General features: G+C 41.9%; 1 protein-coding gene across 1 annotated transcript in view; it reads left to right on the forward strand.

Moving 5' to 3' along the window:
* The window catches only part of LOC124776199 (L-threonine 3-dehydrogenase, mitochondrial), a 264,550-nt gene that overhangs the window by 154,186 nt on the left and 84,015 nt on the right, over window positions 1-26,349 (forward strand). Inside the window, exon 4 of the mRNA XM_047251031.1 lies at window positions 9,346-9,495. Within this exon, the coding sequence (XP_047106987.1) occupies window positions 9,346-9,495 (150 nt within the window). The remainder of the gene's footprint in view (window positions 1-9,345; window positions 9,496-26,349) is intronic.

The following is a 26,349-nucleotide window of genomic DNA, read 5'->3' on the forward strand; positions in this document are numbered from 1 at the left end:
CAGGAAAAAACTATCGACTAAAATTGAAAAAAAATTTTGACCACTCATAGTGGCTTCTTCGTCTTGGATTTTACTGACACACACACTCGCCTTTTTCCATTAATCTGTTAGAAGGAACAAGTCCTTTGTTTTCCTTCTTGAAATCGAGTATAAGTTAAGGTTTACCTCCGTTACGTATTCTTCATACGCAACGACATGCATCAGCATGCAGAGAATACACCTGTAGCCGCTCCACTGAAGCTTGGGAAGGGAATTTTCTACCTTCTACTTAGGGTAGTGGCAACGACTACGTGTATGCTACGGTTTTTTGCGTATAAAATCTGAAAATGCACGAAATAATCATTTATAGGCAACATAACCCTAATATGTACAGTGTTTTGTGCTTAAGCACGTTCTGGTGTGCTTGTAAATCATTACCTCTAATAAAATTTCCTACATTAACATAGACATATAAACATACAATCTTGAAGTTCAGGGTGTAGCTACTATTAATATGTACAGTGTTTCATAATAGAGGCACGCCCTTGTGTGCGTTTATCATTTTCAATTAAAGTGCGCTTATAGGCGTCTTGTGTTATCATGGGAGAAACAATAGACATTTTAATGCATCGGTTGTCATGAAAATCTATGTGCACGAATAATCACACTTTCATAGCTTCAGTGCAGCATGAAATTCTGTATGACGGTTTTTTTCACAGTTTATTTTATAGACGATTCCTTTGCTTACAGGTCGTCGATCACACTACTTACCTGTTTCTCGTATAGCGGCGATATCATTTTTATTCTTTGTGACTGTAAATCGTTGTATGTGTGAAAGATATAATTTTGACATGATTTTTCCTTTCATGTTTCAAGTGGGTAAAGTAATTCATACCTTCCTTCTGCATACATGAGTGAAGCATCGCTAATGTTGCACTTTGTATCAGGTTTTTCGTATTTTCTCGTAAACTCGTAGAGTCTTACGGTTTTAATTAAGTTGTTTCTTGATGTTAGGTATACATGTTTATAAGAGGTTGTCTTAGAGTTTAATTTTCCTTATACACTTCTACGTTGTTTAAGTTCCGTACATGTACAGAGCTTCTTTCGCCTTTCACACATTCATACGTACGTTTATACACAAAAAAATATCTACCACTATAATATACACTTTGCTGGTGGGGCCCTTTTTCGGTACCCTGCACCATTCCTTCAATATTCCAAAATAATTCAGGGTGTGCTGAGCATCGTCCCTTATACTAATAATACTTACAACTAAATATTTCTTCTTACATACATAACTGCCTTACAGTCCATTAATGCGCAACATTCCCTATTTTCCTCCTTTACACTTTAGCTTTCGTACATGTACCCTCGTGTATAGCTTATATATTCTACAAAGTTGTTTGCTGAGTGCTTCAGGTGTTTCCTAACGTTAATGTGTGTCTCTCTCTCTATAAACCCTAGGTATTTGTTTTGAGAGCGATTCAGTTCATTACTCACGCTGCATAGATCTGTTTATTATTATCCTATTTTAAAGCTTGTGTCACTCTTTTCCTTAGTCACAAAAATTCCCGCGTTTACCTTGTTGTTCATTCTGAAAATCGCTAGCTACTGTGTAATGTAAATGTATGCGTTATCTCTTTGATTTCCTCTTTGCTGCTTTTTCCCTATATGTAATTGTGTGCTGTTCTCGTGTACATAGCCTTTCTTTCGGTTATATATCTGCATTATTTTTTTTCTCCTTCCGTACAAGCTAAGATTTTACTCAGTATAATATAATATTACAATACCGTCCATGACCAGTATGTACTTGTATGTTCACTTTTATTACGTAATGCCAGCTTATAATTAAATTTTCTAAGTTACTATTTACAAGACTTGTGTACCCTTTCCTTTCTTGTTTTTGAATGACTTTCGTCTCTGTGTCTCATAGTAAGAGTGGTCTCAAAACTTTTAAACGTTCCGCGCATGCGCGCTTACGTATCACGACTGGACTGTAGGTGCGGGGAAAACTCTGCATTGTTGGTGAACATTATTCGTGATAGCCACCATCGTGTAATAGTCACGTGACACCTGGACTCGACCGCGCATGCGCCTTTGCGCTTTGTATACGCTCAGCTGATCGGACATGGAAGGGGGGAAGATTTCTCCCCGGCTCGCTGCCTACAGCGCGGCCAATGACCTCGTCTTGACATGCAGCTATCGCGTGCTCATGAGCTGAGAGTTGGATTGCAACTTCGACGTGTGGTTTGTTGCTCGTCTCAAGCGAACAAACTCTGACCTTCGCGCTAATTTGTCTTTGTTCCCCTCTCTTAAATAACTGAGTTAGACTACAAAAGTACTGTATGGTTTATTTTATAGTGTTAAAGACTCACAGTAACAGATGTTTCATTAGGTGTGGCTAACTATGCGTTGTTCAGCTGGCATATGCCCCCAGTTGATTACTAGTTTCTTAGGTTAATGACAGCAATTTTACTATGTGATCCAAGGTTGTACAATTTCAATTTTGCTAAAATAACATATAACCTTTAATGAAAAAATTCCTTGATGTCCTTGTGAGGGTATAACCCCTTCACCTTGCTCGTTCGTGTGTTACCTAACAGATAACATCCTGGGTGAGGTTTGTCTATTATAATGAAAGGGCCATCATACAACAACTGCCACTTTTTGTTTAATGCCTTAATTTTAGAGGATTTTGGGTGGGTACGTAATAGTACTTGCTGTCCAATGTTAAATTCTGTAACCTTTCTTATCTTTCTTGTTGAACTGCTTTCTCCTTATTTCTGCTTGTTCTTCCATCTGTAGTAATGCTTGACGTACCTTTTCGCCTAGTGTTATTTCCTTTGTGGCTAATTTAGGTAAAGGTTTAGCCCATTCGTCAAGTTCTGTGCCTTGAAACATTAACTCTGTAGGTGTAAAGCCTGTTGAAGTATGAATTAAATTATTTACAATATGCTGAAATGGAGCTATGTATTCTACCCATTTTGTCTGTTTATTTGGTACATAAGTTCTTATAAAGCGATTAAATTCTTTAAAATTTCTCTCAATCGGGCTCGATTCTGGGTGAAATTTGGATACCAATATATGTTTTATGTTTTGAGATTCGAGAAATGTTTTCCATTTATTACTAGTGAAGTTTGTTGCATTATCAGTTAATATAATTTTCGGTTTTCCCACTAGTGGTATGTAGTCTTCTATCATGCGTTTGATTATTGATCCCGACAGTACTGCTTTTATAGCATACATTTTTAAATACTTTGTGAAGACATCATAAAATGCGATCACATAACTCCTCCCCTACCTCGTGGATATGGTCCTGCTGCGTCCACGGAAACTAGTTCTCTTGGTCTAGTTGGAATGATAGGGTGTAATACGTCCAAACAAGATCTATTAAGATGTTTAACCTTCTGACATATTGTACACTTTTTTATTATTTGTTCAATCCTGCGTCTGAGATTTGGGAAGTAACAATACGTTGATATTTTCGCTGTACATTTTGATACCCCATAGTGTCCCCATACTCTATGTGTGTGTCTTATCAAATTGTCTATGTATTCTTCCGGTATGCAGACACACCAGGTGTTGGATTGTGGATTGCGCCTGTAGAAAAGAACATCGTTTGACATTGTGTAATATTGTTTCAATGTGCTATTGTAATCTGCCTGCAGTTTTTGCATAACTTGTCTCCATCTATTGTCTTCCTTTTGTAGTTTGCTCATGTCTTTACACATCTTTCTGTAATATGGTTAAATGTGCCATCATGCATCAGAAAAACTCTAAAATCGGAAGTCTGTTCTATCAATTCATTGAACTCGCTCAAACCTTGTGGCAAGCGCGATAATGCGTCGGCAATTACATTCTGTTCACCCTTGATATAAACTATCTCGAAATCAAATTCCTGGAGGAATAAACACCAACGTGCAATCCGTTTGTGCAACAATTTGCATGTGAGTAAAAACGATAGCGCTTGATGGTCACAAAACACTCGTGTATGCCTTCCCCAGAGATAGTATTGGAACTTGCGGAAAGCCCACACTACAGCTAACGCTTCAAGTTCAGTTGCCGAATAGGCTCTTTCACATTCCGTAACGTTCTACTGGCAAAACTAATTATGTTTACTTTCTGTTCTCCATTGTCATTTACTAATTGGAACAGACAAGAGCCTAATCCCTGACATGATGCGTCTGTGCTCAAACAAAAGTTGTAGTTCATGTTAGGATGCTTCAAAATGGGTGCGTTTATGAGTGCCTGTTTGATTTTTACGAAATCTTCCTCACATTTTACTGTCCACAACCATGTGTGGTTTTTCCTTAAAAGGTTGAGTAGGGAATCACTATTCAGTAACTGTTTGGGCACGAATTTTCGAAAAAATGACGTGAGCCCCAGAAACGCTTTCAATTGTTTACGTGTTTGTGGTGAGGGGAAATATTCTATGGCATCAAGCTTTTTTGGATCTGGTAAAATTCCACCTGGTGAAATAATGTGGCCTAAAAATTTTATTTGATCCCTTCCGAATTCGGACTTCTTAAAATTTGCTGTGACGTCATATTCTCGGAACTTTTGGAACACCTTGTGTACCAATTCTACATGCTCTTGCCAGGTGTCCGTGGCTATCAAGAGATCGTCTACATACAACGTCACTTTGCTAATCAGTTCTGGACCCAATACTCTGTCTAAAGCCTCTATAAACACCCCAGCACTCACGTTGAGTCCAAATGGCAGTACTTGGAATTGATAGCTTCTGCCAGCATGAATGAACGCAGTATATTTTCTGCTATCACTATGTAGGGCTATTTGCCAATACGGAGCCTTCATGTCAACGGATGTTAAATACTTCACTCCATGAAATTTAAGCAATTGCTCATCTAAGTTCTCCGGCCTAGTGCGTATTGGTACGATGATCTTATTAATTTCCCGCGCATCAAGTACTAATCTGACTGACCCGTCAGGTTTGCTGACAGCTAGGATGGGACTGCAGTACGGTGAATGCGAAGGTTCTATCACCTTCCACAGAACCATTCTATTTATTTCTTTGCGAACCGCTTCCTTCTTTGCCCATGGTATCGCATATGATTTATGGCAGTACGTTTTATGTGGGTAGACTTCCATTTTGTATTCATACTTTTTGATTATTATCGGCTGTTTTCTAAAAATGTCGCGGTATTCATAAATAAGATCTGCTAGTTCATTTTGTTGAGTTTCTGAAAGACAAGTGGATTTTCCTACCTTCTCGTGGGCGGCCTGTTCGTTAATTATTTCCGTGTCTAATTGTTCGGGGAAAGGAATATCTATCAATAAAACTTGTGGGTAAACTAATTTTACTTCAGCTTGTTTCTGTAATTGGCCATTACGATCTATTGTTGACTTTACAAGATTGACCTTCACACTACGACTGCCCACTCGGAAATAGCAAAGTCCACTGCCTATGTCGATGTTCACTTTATACTGCCGGAAAACTTCCATGCCTAAAATACAATTGACGATTAACTTGTCAACGATTAAGAATGTACTGTTTATCGTGACATCGCTAATGGTAACAGGTATTTGCGTCTGCCACTTAATACTTTTTGACTTGTTACCTATAGCTGTCAAGATTTTACAATTTTCCGTTGGCAACACTGGTACTTTTAATACTTTCGAAACTTCTTTAAATAAACTGTTAGAAATAATATTCGTAGATGCGCCTGTATCTAAAATTACGTTGGTAATTATAGTTCCTATCTTTGCTGTTATTACAGCCTGCACGAGGTCACTTACCTTGTCCGGTGCTTTCATCTCTTCTTCACATAGATCATCTTCTACGGTCGCATCCTGATCATATCTTAAAAATAATTGTCTAAGATGTAATGTGCGCTTGTTTGTGCCCCCTGTTGTCAAATCGGTCGGCCGGTGGGGGCTCATTACGATCGATTGTTGTTTACCGGGGGAGACAACGGCGTTGCTTCAGTACTGTCCGTTACCTCTACAAAGTGTACTGAGTGGTTATTCTGTCGCCAATTAGTTTCCGGACCGCTGCGTGCAACATTTTCTTGCGACCGGCCGTCGCTATTCCTCCTTGGTCTGTCATTCCTATTACTGTAACTATTGTAATTTTCATTTGTGTGCCGCCTTTCATCACGCGGGCCTGACCAATCATTCACGTGATTTCTATCATTTCCATACCGGCGTGGACCGTAATCTGTACTATACCTTCGGTCTTCACGTCTCTGTGGCGCCGAATTCCTACGATTTCCGTAATTCCAGGTTCCATTATTTGGCCTTGTCGCATACGGATGCCAACTGTGTGGGTTTTGTCCACTGCCATTAAAATGATATCCGTTACCGTTGTTTTGATTGGTTCCGGAATATTCATTCCGATTACTTGTGCTCGGCTCTTCTTCGTATACTAGATCAATTGAGTCAAGCACGGAAAGAAAGTATTCAAGGTCGTTCTCCGGTATGGTTACCAATTTTTCGCGTAAGTTCGCGGGTAGTTTGTTTTTCAGAATTTTGAGAACATCTACGTGCGGTATTGGATTGTTCCAATAGCGCGTCTTATTCAAGTACTTTTCGAAATACTTTCTCAACCCGCCGTTTTTGAGGTTGAACGGTTGTGGGTTGAATACTTCACGGCGCAGTCTTTCTTGGACCCCAGCAGACCAATATTTCTCCAAGAAAGCCCGTTCAAATTGTTCGTAGGTGACGCACTGTTCAGCCATGTCAGTGGCCCACAAAAGTGCGTCGCCTTGTGTGAAGCCTACTACATATCTAATCTTCTGTGCCTCAGTCCAGTTTCTTGGTAAGACATTTTTAAATGTTCTTACAAATACGACTGGATGAGTTTTTCTGGATTCTGTGGAGAAAACTGGAAACTGTCTATGTTTCAACAGGCTCTCATCGACTAGAATCGTCGAGATGCAAGGCGACACGCCTACTGCCTGTTGCAGCACCGCGTTTGGCGAATAGCCATTGTTTGCCTGCGCCGGTGCGTGCACATACGCCGGACAGGGCGCGTGATGTTCTGCGTTATTGACATCGTAATCTGGCACGGGCGAATAAGTGTCGCGCTGCCTGTTGCTTGACGTAGGCAAGTCATTTGAAACATTCAGTCTGCCAGCAATTTCCTTGCGTATTCTGTCCTCGGCTACTTTGATTTCATTACCTAATTTTTCAAAAAGTTTTGTTTCCCGGTCAGTTATTGATTCATTTACATTACCGTTTTCTAAAGTTTCATTTATTTTGATAATGTCCGCGTTGATACGTCGAGTCTCCTGTTTCAGAAAACCGACTTCTTCGTTAACTTTATTAACTTGGTCAGGTATTTCTTCACATGCGGACTGTACTCTTGTTAAATTTAATTGAATAGCCTGTACGTTTTCATGTATTTCTTTTTGTACGGTTTGCGTTTGATTGTGTGTTTCTACTATTTCTGACAGTTCCTGTTCCTGTTTGTTTGTAAGATCTGACAATTTCTTTTCTAAGTCATTTGCCAATACATTGTATACACTATTGACGGTTTTGATGACTTTGTCTTCGATCTTTTGATCGATTTCATTGTTGAGTTTATTTAAGCGTTGATTGAAATGTCTGTGTATGTTTTCAAATTGCGTGTTTACACTTGAAAACTGCTGTTGGAACCCAATTTCCATGTTTGACAATTTTGTGTTTGTCATGTTGTGGCTGATTTCTAGATTCGCCAGTTTCTCGCTCACGTTTGACATCAGACTATATAATGCCTCAAGCGTAACTGACGAAGCTTGTGTGTTTGTATTTATGCCATTATTTGTTGCCATTGTTTCTCTGTCACGGTCTGATTGAATCGAAACCGGGCTAGGTTCACTGATTTCACGCGAAATATTTTCATCTGATCTGGTAATCGATGCTTCATCGACTGTGCACAAGGTTTCATTTGCAAGTGGTTCGTTATTGTTAATCCCTGTGGAGTGCAATTGAATTGTATTCACTTCTACATTATGTTGTGCTGAAAAACTAATTGCGTCATCATTTACGTCACTATTGTCAGAATCGGTGACGTGTCCATGAACATTTGTCAAATTAAAGTTCTTCGATTCCATTGTGAAGATATTATTTTTATCTGTACTTTACTGTTAATCTAAATCTTTAAATTCTCTCGCAGTTGAATTAATAAAAATATCTCGCGATTGTTATTTGTTGCGCGTCGGAAATTAACAAGATGGCGCACTACGTCTTCTAATTCTGCGATTGTTGAACATAAAAAAGTAATTATCAAAGTGTAATTGTGTGTTGCCACACACACTACCAGGATTTTAATATGGACAGGAAAAGGTTCTGCTTTAAGTGGAGCTAAGCCAAGGTGCAGCCACTGCACGCGTTTGCGCTTTCCTACCTTAATTCCGGCTGAGCTGCGTAACTCACGATTACGTTAGTTTTGTAAATCCTTGTCCTTGTTCCTTCTGGTTATTGTGCCATCCGTTTATACAGTTAATATTGTTTCACTTTATTCGTCATTTTCCATGTGCGTCATGTAACAGAGAAACAGTAATTAGTACAAGTACGTTTGTAGCACAACAATGAAGTACTTACTCTTTGTTCCACCAGCACTGTCCCTGTCAGCGGTCGCCAGTGTGGCGAAATAAATAAAAAACATTTTACATTTTAAATTCCACGTCATTGTTGATTTAATCAGAGTTCTCACCTTAGACGTAGAATTAGTCCTTCTGCCACAATATTAATTCATTAGTCGCCTTCGATGTTCTTCTCTTTGTTGACCGTGTGTACCATCATGAGTCGGCATCGGTTCACTTCACGAAGACGGTGGAAACCAAGGAATACTATGCTACGTCGCTATAAATAATTTTCGTAACACTTCGATACTTTTCACTATTTTTTATTCACAACACAATAAGACTTGCTGTGCTCGTCGCACAAACCATAATTACCAACCATATGGCTGCCTTTCCGCACAGTCCAAAAATCACGTCCATCCTCCACAAGGCAACAATCGAAAGTGTCCCTTAGCTCCTTGGAGTATCAAACAAAAGAGAATCCAATGTGAACTTTACAAAGATTATAATATACATGCCTCTCAATTTATCTTTGGCGCAGCTTTTAAGATATTGTATGTCTCTGCATAGGAATGTGTCATTACAAGTTATAGAAAACAGTAGCATTACCTAGATCCTTCAAAGAGTTAGCACACGTAGAAGACCAAGCAAAGAATGGGCAGAAGAAATAAAACACACTAAGGCAACATGAAGATCACAAGACGAAACTTTTTGAGATATCGAGATATGGAGCTTCGTAAAGCGATAAAAGACGCCAGAAGGGCAAAATCGCCGATAGGTGCTGACAAGCTACGGTCAATTACAAACGCGTTTATTTACACTCATTTTGTTTCCTTTTCAGGGCCGTACATATTCGCTGACATCCTGGACTTCAAAGGCTTACAGAAGATCGTCGTCATGTACCGCATCGACTGGATTATACACTTCAGCGCTTTGCTGAGCGCCATTGGAGAACAGAACGTACCGCTCGCCGTGAGGGTCAACATAGAAGGTACCAGCTTTTGAATTACGCTGCAAACATCACTCATATCACAATATTTCTTATTGCCCTTTGTTTTCAGAGACAAACCAGGAGGAAGACTAATAATATCCTCTGATTCATAGGATAAAGCAATGGAGACTTCCTGTAACGCGTTGTATAATACAGGCATTATGTCCACTATTTTGTTTATGCAACGAAAAGTAATCATAAAAAATGGAAACTTCCCTTTTGCCAAAGGTGTCTTTATGGCTACACAAGAGACATAGTCCAGTTGCCGACTATCGTAAAAGAAAATTTTGAAACGACAATATTCTAAAAGCAAATCTCCAACGGCACGTTTTGCAACTCTGGAGTTAATGTAACAGTGTTATACTTCTGGAATGAAATGATCGTGTGACATTATTGGCCAGGACGCCCCATCTGGCGGTCTGGGATTGTTCGGCCGCCTAGAACAAGTCTCTTCATTTTACGCTGCTTCAGCGACTCGCACGTCGATGAAGAGGAATGATGGTGAAGACCACAACCCAGATATGATCTCTGACTCGGCCGGAACCGACCGCGGGTCGCCCACTTGGTACTCAGTCGCGCTGGCCACATTTTAAAAGTTTTTTTTTATTATTTCGATTTACTGCCTTCGGTTCGCGCCCATTCAGTCATCTCAATAATGGTAAGACGATACGACAGCGTAATGGAGCCGTTTTTCTTGTCAGATATGACGATACAAACCTAAGGACAAGACAACAGCCAGTCCCCGAGCGAAGAACCACTTAACTATCGAGGTGAACGTACTACTAACATCAAAGAAAGATATATTACGCTACGTGAAAGATAAAGACAAAATTTTCTGCGTATTTCCTTCGTTTTGAAACAATTACGAAACCATTCGCTGAATAATAACTGATTACAGTTTATTGTCAAACAATAGCTGTATTGGTAAGAGCTCTAGAGGAAAAGTAGCTCTAATTTTATTATTTGGTAGCAATTCTACTCCTTACAAATGGTTGCGACAACTGCTGAGCTAAGGAGATGGCACAGCCAAGTTTTAGAAACATGCAGTTCCTATGTTTCGTAGCTGATATCACTCTTCAGGATAGGGCTCAAACAAGAATATGATGGTATATTCGAACATTTGATACAAAGAAATACGCCTTGCCCCAGATAAAATCATCAAAACATGTTCAGAGTGCATAATAAGATTTAACGTCTCGACAGCTATCGTAATAAATACAGAACCCGTTTTCAAGATAAATGGGCTGGTCGAAACGAGTAACCTGCCAGCCTGTACGAACCACCGCCGCATTTGTTAAAAGCACTTCAGGTAACACACAGAGAAAGTAGATGAAAATGGTTGAATCGCAAAGCAAATGCGGCGCTACCCTAGAGGCCGCGTCACTTAACGTGGTGGGGTGCCCACAGAAATCATAACCGATAAAACTGCAGATCACAATTTTCATGTGATATGTTAATAGATAAACTCAGTGAATTGGAAACTGAATAGGAAGGTTAGAGTTTCAAGTCCCGTTGGCAATGAGATTATCAGAAACGGACCACAGGTTCAGTGGGACACGGATGAGGCAAAGAATTCTTATAACCCTTTTAAAGGAACCACATAGGCGCTTGGAAGGTAACTGAGAGTATGGCTAGTAAAGCACTGTGTTGATCAGGATTGGCGATTACTTCGCTTTTATAAGATTCTTCAACTTTATTTTATACTGCTCGTTTGATGATATTTTTCCTAGTTCACTCAGTGTCTGCTTTATTACCATCAAAATGGTTCAAATGGCTCTGAGCACAATGGGACTTAACATCTGAGGTCATCAGTCCCCTAGAACTTAGAACTACTTGAACCTAACTAACCTAAGGACATCACACACACCCACGCCCGAGGAAGCATTCGAACCTGGGACCGTAGCGGTCACGCGGTTCCAGACTGTAGCGCCTAGAACCGCTCGGCCACAGCGGCCGGCTATTACCATCACATACATGGGTGCGAGAAAAGCTGTAATGCCTGTACAGTAAAATAGCAACTACGTTACAGTGTAAAGCGTTACATTCAAGGACAAATACATTAACTGATGAAACAAATGTGGAAACCAAGCAGAAAATTTAGTAGAAACACATCCATAGCACCTTCTCGTAACTAGCAGTAGCTAATATACTGAAGCACACTGTTTGTCTTTACTGCAGTGTCCTTTCGAGTCATGCGCCAAGCGGCTTTCTCAGGAATATCAGTCACTTTGACTTCCTCGTCTACACAGATACCCCGCAAGCCACCGTGCGGTGCATGGCGGAGGGTACCCTGTGCCACCACTAGTCGTTTCAATTCCGTTCCACTCGCAGACAAGCGAGGATAAAACGACTGTCTGTATGCCCGCGTACGAGCCCTAATTTCTCGTTTCTTGTCTTCATGGTGCTTAGGCGAAATGTTATGATGCCGGCAATAGGATCGTTCTGCAGTCGGCTTCAAATGCCGTTTCTCTAAGTTTTCTCAATAGTGTTCCTCGAAAAACAATCGCCTTCTGTCCAGGGATTCCCACTTGAGTAGCACTCGCGTGTTATTCGAACCAGCCGGTAACAAATCTAGCAAGCCGCCTCTGAACTGCTTCGCTGGCTTCCTTTAATTCGACCTGGTGCGGGTCCCAAACACTTCAGCAGTACTTAAGAATAGGTACTACCGTCCTATAGGCGACCTCCTTTACAGACGAACCACACTTTCCTAAAATTCTCCCAATAAACCGAACTTCTTGCGGAGAGCCACGTAGAGGACATACATCGTAACTTGGTCCGACGTATTCAGTCGCGTTCAAATCATGAACTTTAGCAAGCCGACCAACTTACATCATTTTACTCTTGTGAACAACACCCTCCTAGACACTTTGTATGGCCGTATGCTTAGTAATGACATTATCAGTGAAACTCAACCACTCTGTTACCTCCATTCTTCACCTGCCCGTACGTCCGAGAAATCCCGCATCAAAACAGTATATTTTATACTGTATACTGGAGTACTTACATACAAAAACTGCATATACAGTGGGCCTGTACGTGCACCATCGTGCCTTACACGGAGGTCTATACGTCCCCATGTCCTTCTTGACATCTTGCGGAGCATCTCAGGAGTTATACTTCAAAACTTTCGTCGACACTTTCGTGGAATTCTTCCATAGTCTTGTACCGACTTTGAGCCACTTGAGACTTGATCATTCCCCATAATGTGTTGTCATTACGCCCTTTTCTTCGCCCTGAGATGTTAATCACGTTTGCAACATGTCCAAATGCGAATTTTCATTCACGCACGCTTCAAAGAAATATGGCCCAAACAGTTATCGTGATGAGATCCCGACACGTATAATACTTTAACATAAGAAGGGTCCTCTCCAACTCTTGCACACAACGGGGTTTTTCCTTAGACCAGAGAACCACATTCCTTCAATGTGGAATGCAACAAATCGCCCATTTATCATAAAGTAACGCTATTGAGCGAGAAACGGCCTTTGGAATTAGACTGAGCGATGGTGGCACACCTTTCCTCTCACGGTTTCTTACGTCCATCATGAGGTGGAGCAGTGATAGCACGCTGGACTCACATCCAGAAAGCCGTCACTTCAAATCCTCGTCCACCCATCCAGATGTAGATTTTCTGCGATTTCCCTAAATCATGTTTTGCAAATTACGTGATGGTTCCTTTAAAAGGGCACCGCCGATTCCCTTCCTCATCTTTCCCTAGTCCGAGTTTATGCCCAGTCTCTAATGACCACGTTGTGGACGGGACCTTAAATACTAATCTTTCTACATTCCTCCCTTGTCTTTGGCACTGCCTAAAACAAAGGCCCCTTTCTCCCCATCAAGCATGGTTACTTTACGAGGCGGAATGCTGCCAAAGTAAGGACACCAATAAAACAACTGTTTATGTCCCCAACTGAAAAAAGTCAAGAGAGGTACGGGGACTTCTCGTACATACTGCGCTACTTTCCCTGTCAAGTAAATTATGTTACCTCTAATGTGCTTAGAATATAAATCGCTCATCTCAGAAACTCTGGTATGAACCATTTGCATGCGAAACTGGGCGTCTTACCACGAGAGACATTGAATGATCACCTTTTCAGGCTGTCGTCCGGCCAACCAGCCAACCATTTTCGTGGCAGGCTCCACACCTCCTGACCAACTGCATCGATTGTAGCACCGCCCTGTTCCCTATCGCTGGTTGCTCAAATGGTTCAAATGGCTCTGAGCACTATGGGACTCAACTGCTGTGGTCATCAGTCCCCTAGAACTTAGAACTACTTAAACCTAAGCTAAGGACATCACACACATCCATGCCCGAGGCAGGATTCGAACCTGCGACCGTAGCAGTCGCACGGTTCCGGACTGTGCGCCTAGAACCGCGAGACCACCGCGGCCGGCTCGCTGGTTGCGAATTGTTTATAGTAATTTCATTGAGCCTATGTTTGACAAGGGGCTGCTTTTTCTTTACACAGAAACAAAACTGGTATTTGGTTATTTTAGAGGTAATAAGGCCAAGAAAAGCCGAAAGAAAGCTGTGGGGAAAGAATGGCATATGCAAAGAAACAAATTCACCCACGCTCTTGTTACTTAAGGAGCTAGAAGCCGATGATTTTCGTAATTATCTAAGAATGGATGAAACATGCTTTTCGGAGCTGTTGAACATCATGAAAACATTCTTATAGGAAAGGAATACAGTCATGAGCGAGACTGTAATCTGCAAGGATGGTCTGTTAGCTATATTACGGTTTCTAGCCACTGGAAAAATTACAAGGATCTCAAATTTAGTGCTGTTGTATCTCCACAAATACTATCGAAAATGACTCCTGAAACCTGCAAAATGATTTACAGTTGCCTGAGGGAATATATCAGGGTAATACAAAGCAAACATGAATTTTACGCCCGTACCATAAATAATAGTAATAAATAATAGTAATGAAAGAAACAGAAGATCCCTCATTTTTGGAAAATCACAAACTCTGTAACCACATCTCTATCTGCCTCGCCATCTGCGACATTTTAAACAGCGTATATTTTCGCACGGACGGACAGCGCTATACACGGCACAGTTTGTTGGATGAATTGTGGTGAGGTAGGCTATCGCCAACCGAACGTCCGAAGAGAAAAACTGGTCGGGTAGTGCCCAAACTTGGTACGTAAAAGACGAACTTCGGTAACGTGGCCGCGCGGTTTAGCCGCGCGGTCTTGGGCGGCTTGTCACGATCCGTGCCCCCCCCCCCCCCCCCCCCGTCTGAGGTTCGAGTCCTCCCTCGGGCGTGGGTGTGTGTCTTTGTCCTTAGGATAATTTAGGTTAAGTTGTGTGTAAGTTAGTTTAAGTTAGATTAATTATAGTGTAGGCTTAGGGACCGATGACCTCAGCAGTTTGGTCCCATAAGACCTTACCACAAATTTCCAATTTTTCGGTAACGTGTGGAAACAAAATATTGGTATAAGAGGACCAAAAACACGTGTTATTCAATGTCGTGACTTATGGCTATCTGTCCCAGTGTTTAATGTAATTACGCTATCTGAACAACGAACTTTTTCCAGTGGCCTGATAGTGTAGCACAGCTATTCAGTCTTCAAAATGCAGGTCTTGGATTTCAGTGAAGTGGTCAAAGCAAAGTGGAACAGAGCAACATGTACATCCGTTAAAGCCATTTTCTCACATTTAACATCTCTTCTGAATTCAAGCAGTCCAATATGAAATGCCACACTAATTACATTTCCAAAAGATGGTACTGGTATGCCTAGGGCTGCTACACGTCCCGATTAATCGGGAATGCCTCGATTTCTCAGTCTTTGTCCCGGTGTTGCAAAAAGGCTCAATCGGGACGCTAAATGTCCCGATTTTGAAGTAAGATTTATATTCTAATGGTTCAGTATATTAAAACGAATTAATATATGACATATAAGCAGCCACCAGTTGTTGGCTCTCATATTGGGTCTCATGAATTTGATTGCAGTTGGCAACGCTGTATAACAACCATCATTCACTTGTTCATATTTTTGAGTAGCTTGAGTTCCATAAATTCATTTACCATTGCAGCGCAGTGTGTGAGTTCTCATTGTTTCGTGATGCCAAAAGCGAAACGTACGTAAATGACGGATACAAAAAAAATGTCCTTTCATAAAGAGAGGCAACACAAATGGGAAAGCATTCTGCAAATTTTGTTCCTGTTATTTTTCAGGTAAGTCTAGTGAGAAATGACTTCACACCATACTGAGACTCAAAAGCACGAAAGAAACACTCAAGGAGAGTATCTAAAGTTGCTATGTTATACTGTGCTCTTTTCAAATATATTTTAGTATTATGCTCAGTAATGACACATAGGTCAGTTTTTCGAGCCGTCTGAAGTCTCTCCTTACCCTCATCTTATCATTGGATTTCCGTGGATTTTGTCCCGATTCTAGTACCAACATTTACGGCAATCTCAGATATGCCAATACCATAACCTGGCTTTGGCCAAGCAAACTGTAATGCAGGCTTGTAATTCGGCGTAGAGAGTTAACTTTATAACACAGAGAAAAGTGTGAGGATGAAAAGACAGTAGTGTAAATTTACTTAAGGTTTCTCACGTTGAAGTCTTACAAAATCAGCGATCCTTCTCATGACGAGCTTTTATTATGTAAAGAAGTACACAGCGTTAAGTCACGATATAGAAATATGTGTGGTTTGGTCCTGTTGTTTAGTTATTTTGTTTCTTCGCGTTACCAAAGTTCGTCTCGTATACCTCGAATAGGTGATCATTGAAATATCTCTCTTGGTAAAACGACCAATTTAGCATGCGAGTGGCTCGTATCATTGTTTTTTGGGACGGACGATTTATATTCTAAGCACATTTTTGTGCGGTTCTGTGCGTAGGAGCCATGTACTTCCCTTGTAGGAGTTGCAGAGTTGCGTAGATGATGTTCATATGACGTGCTACAAACGCACACTCCTCCTAGGAATGTGATTTGGTGTACAGTGATTCAACATTCCATGTGGGAAAACGGCGTCGCTCCATTCAGAACTGAATCTGTGCCCTCTCACGCAACAGAGTGCCTGAAACGTAGTGACAACAACGAGCACAGAAAACAAAACTAATCAGAAAAGCATACACAGTGCAAAGCCGCCAGTCACCGCAAGAACCGGTTCCGTTAGTTGGCCGGCCTTAACACGAGAGTCCTTGCCTTGTCTGGGAGGTGAAATTATTTGAAGGTGAACCACAGCGGGCCGTGAATGTTCGCCAACCGCTTCCGGATAACCGTGGCTCAGTGTTGTTGTTGACACTACGCCGTTCTACCCGTTGATCAGGAATTAGACATAGGCAAGAAATCAAGGATAAGTTCTATTTAGTCCCTGATTCATTAACTGCGTTTATATATCGGTGACTATGACCTAAGTCCGAGCCCAAACAGTTTAGCTTCATTTCGTATCTAATATTATGTAGTTCTTTTTACATACAGTGGTGTCCAAAATTATAATGGAAATTTTGCAATGTTTCGTTTATTTTGCCGCAAATGGTTCAAACGGGTGATAGTAAAGTAGAAACAATGTAAAGAATCATAACGTAATCAACTACACCAAGTATAATGGTAGACAAAAATGTTCTTCGTTTTTTTCCAACTTAATGGATTTGCACACACTTTCTGACAATTGGTTAATGTGCTCAGTATGGGGTGTGACCACCTCTGGCACCAATGCAGACCTGATAACTACGGGACTTGCTGTGAGTGATGTCATCAATCTAATGTTGAGGCAATAACGCCCATTCTTCCTGCAGAGCTAGCCACAAGTTTTGGAGAGTGGTTGACGGATACTGACGTGATGCAACCCGTCTGCTTTGTGCACCCCAGACATGCTCTATGCGATTCAAATCGGGAGAGCGAGCACGCCACGCTATGCGCGCAAAAAACATAAACCACCCATGCTCTATGAGGTCGAGCATTATCGTCCATCAGTACGAAGTCTGGGCCCAGAGCACCTCACAACAGCCCAAGATCTCCTCACGATACCTGACAGCAGTTAGATCTTGCTGATCCAACCGTACAATTTCATGGAGAGATGTTCGAGTGGTCAACCTGCCACACCATTAGGGATGCTCCTCGATGTCGGTCTCTTTACACAGTGTTTGGGTACCAAAATCGTGTTCCACGTGTCCTCCAGATGCGAATCCGTCGAGAATCACTTTCCAGACCAAATCAGGACTCATCTGTGATAAGAACATTGGCCCACCGTTCGGCGGTTCAGGTGGCATGTTGACAGCTCCACTCTAGACGTTCCCTTCTGTGAAGACACGCCAGAGGTAAACAGACAGCAGGTCTTCAACAATAAAGGCCACTCTGCTGAAGCCTTCTGTATACCGTTTGCCTCGATACAACACGTCCAGGGGATGCTGCGGGGTCAGATGCCTGTATGTGGTGTGCGTACTGTAAGACCTTCGGTACACACACCATCAGATTATTTGACGTGTCGCTATAACGAAGTAGGCGAGTGTCAGCAATATGTCTCGTGGTCTTATTGTGGCGTGTTTATCTTCTGCCGTTAGGTCAGACGAAAGAAATGCCTCTTGCACGCTTAGAGTAGCTGATTGACGGTGACCAACTTTAAACAGAACTTGATTAATTTTCACACACATTTATTAAAATAACAAGCATAAAAATTACTTAACTTGGTTCTGGATGCTATTTACAATTGACAATCTGAAGTTCCTTTGGTATTGGTACATTAATCTTATTCTCACATATATCTCTGATACTTGACAAAAGTATCTATACATTTATCTTCATGGCTATGTACAGAAATATGGTAATCTTATTAGGCGCAGACGGAAACTTGACTATAGACTGGTACAGACAAATGTAGAACTCGTACAGACTGGTGCAGACTGACTGATCGGAGGTCTGTCCACTCGTTATAATACCTCGCGCGTTCAGGTATCACTCCGCAAGTGTGATCTGCGAGGAGAAAAGCTTCTACGTTAGCAGCAACCTCATTGGCTGCGTTACATATTAATATGCGGATCGGCGGAAGCAGAATTTGGTCCGTCTCTATGGCAGCGCCATCTCGTAGTGCGGAGACGGACGAGCACTGCGCCTGCGCTGTTGTGCTTAGCGGGGCGCGCTCTAGTGGGAAAGTTGTGTACGCACTGACTACGCGGAACTATATACACAACACTGTACTAAGGCGATACCGTCGTGTCCTTACAGCCAAATAACGGCCCACTCTTTCTGAGGTCAGCCCTGTCCTTGTCTCTGGGATACAGTTTCGGTCTCCATAGACTGTCACCTCATCCGAGAAACAAGAGAACGATCCACATTAAGCCATCGGGCCTCATATGTTTGCGACTCTTCTGCTTCCGTTTTTCCTATGGTCCTCCACATCAAAGAGTCAGTACTTTTGCCGGCCAGAGTGACCGAGCGGTTCTAGGCGCTACAGTCTGGAACCGCGCGACCGCTACGGTCGCAGGTTCGAATCCTGCCTCGGGCATGGATGTGTGTGATGTCCTTAGGTTAGTTAGGTTTAATTAGTTCTAAGTTCTAGGGGACTCATGACCTGAGAAGTTGAGTCCCATAGTGCTCAGAGCCATTTGTCCGTTGATCGAAAAGCCATCTTCCGTACAGAACACCATCGTAACAACATCTGTTGACAGTTTGTATGGCTATATCGTGAGTTAGACATCGGACGGGGATATAGCAGTTTGTTGCTTTAATTCTGGACACCAATGTATAGTACCAGACGTTCTGTTCACTCGGTGTTTCTTTACTAAGACGGAGAAAAAAAATCTGCCCGACACAAGATAACTGTAAACAGTTATCTTTGAGATGACGAGCACTGGCCGGTAGCTGTGGCCGAGCGGTTCTAGGCGCTTCAGTCCGGAACCGCGCGACTGCTACGGTCGTAGATTCGAATCCTGCCTCGGGCATGGATGTGTGTGATGTCCTTAGGTTAGTTAGGTTTAAGTAGTTCTAGGAGACTGATGACCACAGATGTTAAGTCCCATAGTCCTCAGAGCCATTTGAACCATTTTGACGAGCACTTCTCCAACGTTTTACTTACAATTAACGTCTGGAGTTCGCAAAATTTAGATTATACACTGTTCGTCATAAAGGCTGTCACAACTATGGAAATCATTCTAGCGCTTGTTGCAGCTTTCAAGAGAGAAGCTTGTAAATTGTATCCTCCTCAGTATTTTCAGTTATCCTGGGTACTGGTTGTCAGAGAATTATCAGCAGAGTCGCAGCGGACTGAGGAAAAAACGTGCATAGTATCTGTTATCGCAGACAACTGGTTTCTTTCACTGCTGTTGTTTTCATATGACCCGGCGTCTAATATTTGTCTTGACTGTATTTGTTCTCAAAGCGCTGCATCCATCCGCGAATGTATACATTGTTGTCCGTGCCCCCACCGCGTGGAGGTAGACCAGAATTATACTTCCATTTTTATAGTTTCTTTCCTGCTGGTTTCACTGCGGTAATATCGGGTCATTTATCAAGGGCTGTCTACACTGTTACATCACATTTCAGTGACTTGCAAATTCTTACCGGGTAGTTGTATACTCCTTGGAGGAGGCTTCATTTTAACTTGACTACCGGATTTAATAATCACTTACGATCAGCAAATTCATAGTTTAACTCTAAATACACACAGCCATAAAAGTAATGTATGAGTCTATGATTCGACATCACTATCATCAGAGTGCGGTAGAACGCAAGAAGAATACTGTTTATATGGCTTTATGCGCTTTTCATTGTACTGATTCTGGAAAATTTGTATGCAGTCATTCGCTGGACAGTTGGTTATATCTTCAAGTGTCTGCTAGTACAGTTTTATCAGCATTTCCGTGAAATTCTCCCGTGAGTCAAGCTAACCTGTGGCAATTCATGCTGCCATCTATCTACTATTTATCTTCTATCTTCTACACATGTATAAAGTTCTGCCTGTATGTTCAAGCTAATCCCAGCAACTATTAAAAGGATTTTGATACTGTTTTCAGTAATAGAGGAGCTGGTTCAAGCGAACGGTTTCTGTTTATAATTTATAAATATTTCATGCAAACTGACTGAACTATGATGAATTAAATTTCCCCCACTGCTGTGAAAAGACGCTATTTCTATCTAGTGGTGACTGGGAAAACTCCTTGCGATGATCGATACATATTGTAAATTAAAGTCGTCAGGTGCTTCTTTCTATCCGTGTGTGAAGGCTAATCTCAGGAACTACTGCACTGGTTGTGAAATGGTTTTCACCGACAGGTAGACGGATTCACGAGCAAGGTTTGTGGGCACAGGACACACTTGTAAGGCTGTCCAGCTACAATGCCAGGCCGGCACGAGATGGCGCTACTGGGAGGAATGCACGAGCTACTGTTGACTTCTTAAACGACCTGCGATGCACAACAAACAAAAGCTGTTAAGGGTAGATTTTCTTGTATAGAGTTAGTGTTTAAGGAGTGCGAATGGGAATGCGGAAAAAAGACACACAGAAAATGTAGCTTGCACCAGACTGTGTTAAAGTTGGGCAACAGACAAATTGCCATAGCCCGTACAGAACACCATTGCAGTCAGGCAGACCGGGCCGTACTGGCACTGCAGTTGGTTGGACCGGGCAGCACAGCAGCTCGCAGCTCCATCATTGGCACGAGATGTAACTCCAAATGCCAATCAAATACGAAACGGATAACATTAGTGCATCCTGAGAACTTCCCTGGTGCGCACTGCTTATATAGTTTAAATTATATGAAAATGATGATATTCAGTTACCTAACGCTGTTCTCTCAATTTTAATCCTAATTCTACACGGTGGACCATAAACTGAATTACCTCTACACAAGACAATTCGTTTGGCTGTACATACTCAATGCTATCCTTGTGAAACCGTTCTGGGTTGCAGTACTTCTATATTTTCAATATCCCCTGTTAGACGTTTTTCGTACAAATCTCACACACTTGCACAATAATCTGGGCTGGGACGCAAAAGTGTTTTCCAGACTGTCTCACTTGTAGATTGACCAAGTTTTTCCAGTCCTCCTACCAATGATAGGAAGTCTGACACCTACTTTATCTGCGACTAGCGGCTCGAGTTGCAAAACTGCCCTAGGCTATCGTAGACTAGCTTATGATAGCGTAGGCTATCGTAGTTTTCCTAGTAGCCTTAGTCAGTTAAGATCGTTGCCTGTACGTTAGGTGTATTGCATATCTTTTGGTCGTTACCTCAGTTCGACTGCTTCGTTTGTGTATGCTATCAGTGTCTTACTAATTACCCTAGACACCCGAAGCAGAGAACTGTCTAGAAACTGAGTGAGGATATATAAAAGGACGATTGGTCTGCATAGTTATGCTCCTGCCTGTTACACAAAAACAAACATTATATATAGTAAAATCGGAACTGTCAATGAATAATTCAAGTTTTATTCGAAAACTATTGATTTGTAACGCGAAACAGAGGGACGATGTAGTAGTGAAATAGAGGGATGTTGTAGTAAAAATTTAAAAAAAATACAGATTTTTCGTAGGAACTAGAAATCGCAGTTTCCTCAAAAAAAAAGGTAAAATAAGAGCAACTAAAAAAAAACCATATCAAATATGGTTTTAAAATCTCATTGAGCTTACATAAAATATGTTTCTGTTCTTTGTAAACAATTACGCCTTATCAATAATAAGCCTTCCATCGCGATGACGAGCATTCTGTTGACTACAAAATAACAACAATAATTATGTAGATTCTTTACGTTTCTGTATGTAAACTGAACTTGCATCGAAAGAGATCGCTTTGATAACATAAAAGCACAGAATGTTCGCGATCAACTCTTTTTAACAACTTACTAGCGAACCTAGCAAATCTTTGCAATTGCTAAATATGTATGGGAATTGCATATACATCTTAAATTCCTTGCCCCTCTCTCTCTCTCTGTGTCCATCTTTTCATCCCCCTTCTCTGTCTGTATATCTCATTCTTGTCGCTCTCTATGTCCATTTACGTCCAAATGTTCATTGGAGTATTGTGTAAAAATTGAAACTAAATCGGCCAAGAACTTTTCGAGATTTGCGGTAACAATGCTTGTGTGTGTGTGTGTGTGTGTGTGTGTGTGTGTGTGTGTAGTTATCTGACCTATATTTAGTTGGCGTTTGGAGTGACATCTCGTAGCAATGCTGGAAGCTATGAGCTGGTCAACTACAGAGGAGGCGGTATCTGGTGGGAAAAGCAGTAATCAGTCGCCTCAACTCCCGAGAACAGTGAAGTTTGACCATAATCTATACATACCTGCTGTACATGTTATAAAGTTCCCCAGCACATTTTTCTGTCGCTATGTGAAGGCTAATCTCAGGAACTACTCGTAGGATTCTGGTACGATACTCAATAACAGAGATTCAGAAGGAAGATTTGTGCATTAATTTATTACTGCTTAGTGCTGCTTGCGTAAAGCCGGTGTGGATCGCTGTAGATGAGTCGACGTTAAGCTGATCCCTGAGAGCTGCAGTGTGATGGGCGCGGCAGCTCCGCAGGCCTACCTCAGCCAATAATGCAACACAATTTTGTAAACGTCTCTATGGCAACGCTTCGCTGTTGTCACAGTTGTGTATACGGCTACTGTTTTCGCCTGCAGCCTTTAGAGCTTCGCAGCAACAGCGCTATGAATTGCCATGGAGCTACTTACGCCATCTCAGATATAGTGCTCACTAAATATTCGCCTGTCATCTACGTAAATAAGGTATTAACAAACGATTAAGACTGCCCAAAGCGCATAACGCACCACGCCCCGACAGACTTCTATCTTACACTGAATATGCTGCAGAATTAGACACATTCTTAACCCACATGAATCGAGAATTTCTCACACAGCGAATGGATCTATGTGAATGAAAAGAGTGAAGGTCATTCCTGTTTATAATAAGTGTACCGCCACCAATAAACAGAATTACGACCAATGTCGTTAATATTCTTGTGTTGCAAGACCGTCCAGCTTTTTTTTAAGCTCGAACATTATTACATTCCTAGAGGAAATGAAGTGTCTCACAGATCAAGGCAGTCTGATGGATGCAGCGTTTCTTGGTACCCAAAAAGCTTTTGACTCGTCACCACACCAATGTCTATTATGTGGCGTAGAAACGAAAGTGTGGTTTAATGAGTATTTCTTGGCAGGGAGCACACAGAATGTTATAATCGGAGGAGAGTCATAAACAAATGTTGAAGTAACTTCAGGCATGCCCTAGGAATCTGTATTAGGACTCCTGCTATTCATGCTGTATATTAATGACCTGACAGGCAATGTAGTAACCTCAGACAGTTTGCAGAGAACGCTGTTACCTGTAACTATCGTTCCATCCTGGCCTCACATAGGTATCTGCTGCAGGACGACTTGTATGCTGTTCTCATCAGGTTAGTATCTGCTTTGTATTGCATCACAGGGCATTTAAGAAGTAGATGGTAACCCGCACTGGCTCCATGGTAGTGATTGTTCGCACCAGCCTGGCACTGCAGCTTGGCAGCCTTTTGTCTGTCTCCTGTGCCAACAAGCCGTCCTCGTAAATCAATCTATCTGCTAGTGGAAACCATATAAGAATCTCGGCAGTAGTTCCTAAGATTAGTGTTGTGTATGAGGCGGAACTATGGGCCTCGTGGAAAAAGGGCGACCCGGCTGAGTCGCGATTTGACTCTTAGTCTGATCACAAGGGGGTGGCCATTACTTCACGCGTTGATCACGTACGCTGACATGAGGATCAATGAACTATACTTGACGGAATGTATCAGGAACATCTTAGGTGATTAGAAGTTAGTAGATAGGAATACAATTAAATATTTAGCTTTAATTCACCATCAGCGATGAACGTCGATCTTGACTTTGTACAATAATATTTACAAGAGCAGTTATAGACTAAACTGCGATAACTGCTTTACAATTCTGATTGCTTCACACATATAGATCAATTGTCAATGCATAAACCGTATGTGGCGCCTGGCTAGGTCGTAGCTACTGACTTAGCTGAAGGCTATGCTAACTAGCGTCTCTGCAAATGACATCTCTGAAGCTATAACAAGTGGACAATTCCTATTAAATTCGGCTGTAGAACTGGCCAGTGCGCTAGCTCGTCTCGTAAGACCAGCCGAGTGGCGGCGCTCGGTCTGCTAGCGTCGACAGTGGCGACTCGCGGGTCCGATGTGTACTGATGGACCGCGGCCGATTTGAAGCCTACAACCTAGCAAGTGTGGTGCCTTGCGGTGACACCACAATTAGCCTAAATATAGTTATATAAATGTAGCACTTAAATTTATACACTGCCACAAAAAAGTTAGTACACCCTTTTAGAGGTTTCCAGTTAACTCAAGATTTAGTGTTGCAACAGAGCATATGAAGTACATGAAAAGATTACATTTATAGATCAATAGAACAAGGTACCAGGTATCGACTCACGTGAAACCCTCATATTAGTACGTGGTGTAACCTCCACAGGCGGCAATGCAGGCGCTGACTCTGACATCCTGTCCATCATACAGATGGCGAATACTGTCCTGCTACACGCTATGCCACGCCTGCTCGAACTGTTCACGTAGTTCTGTAACTGTTATTGGTTGAAGAGGTGCATCCTGTCTCATCATATCCCACAAGTGCTCAAATGAAGACAAGTCCAGAAATCATGCTGGACATGGAAGTTGACGAACGTCTAGTATAGCATACTGGATTTCACGGGCAGTGTGTGGACGAGCATTATCCTGTTGGAACACCATATCACCTTCCTGTTGAAAGAATAGCAAAAGATTGGGTCTAACAACATGCTGCATGTACCGAGTGCTGATTAGTTCAAATGGTTCAAATGGCTCTGAGCACTATGGGACTTAACTTCTGAGGTCATCAGTCCCCTAGAACTTAGAACTACTTAAACCTAACTAACCTAAGGACATCACACACATCCATGCCCGAGGCAGGATTCGAACCTGCGACCGTAGCGGTCGCGCGGTTCCAGACTGTAGCGCCTAGAACCGCTCGGTCACTCCGGCCGGCTGCTGATTAGTGTCCCATCCAAAAACACCACAGGTGAGCGAGAGCTGTAGCTTGTCACACCCCACACCATAAGGCCTGGGGTGAGCCCAGTGCGTCTTGGACGAATGCATTATTCTGTGACAGAGCTCTCCACATCTAAAGTTATATGCTCAAAAGACCATCGCTTGCATGCAGGCAAACTCAGCTTACATCGTTGAAGACCACGGCGCGCCATTCCATTTTTCGAATGACCCTGTGACGGCACCAGTCGAGCCGTACACGTCGAGTGGAAGATGTGATGACCTCAACCCACAGGAAAAATAATTATCAAAATCTGAGCTGTGAAGTCATCCAAAATTCTAGTTGGAAAACCACACTTTTTGTTATACTTCTCAATTGCTCACGATCACACTTTGTTTATGTACTGAAACTCTAATATTCACGAGAAACTGCTCTGAAATTAATCTGAACCGACAAAATTGTGTATATATTCTCTGAAACTTCAAAGACATCTAAGACAATATCTGAAAGGAATTAGAAAAAGTGACAAAATTTCGTGAATCACACACAATACTGTTAATAATTGCATGAACACTGGGGTTCACCATACATCTACCCACTTTTGAGTATAACCAGTGTCTCTTAATACTACGACTCGTAGCAATACAAGATCAAAAACTTTTATTACTGGGTAAACAGTCACTACGTGATTTGACAGTTAACATTTATAATTCACGCTCACGTCAGGAAATGCACTAGTACGGGAATAGCAGCTTTTACGTTATTGGTCAGAGCGCAAACAATTATGGCGTCGCCGTAATTTTCGCGCGACGCCATATTTCGCGACAAAATACTCTTATTAGTCACTGCCATATATCTAGTCTCATAACATTACATA

The sequence above is a fragment of the Schistocerca piceifrons genome, chromosome 2 (assembly GCF_021461385.2).
Source record: "Schistocerca piceifrons isolate TAMUIC-IGC-003096 chromosome 2, iqSchPice1.1, whole genome shotgun sequence".
In the NCBI taxonomy this organism is placed as follows: domain Eukaryota; kingdom Metazoa; phylum Arthropoda; class Insecta; order Orthoptera; family Acrididae; genus Schistocerca; species Schistocerca piceifrons.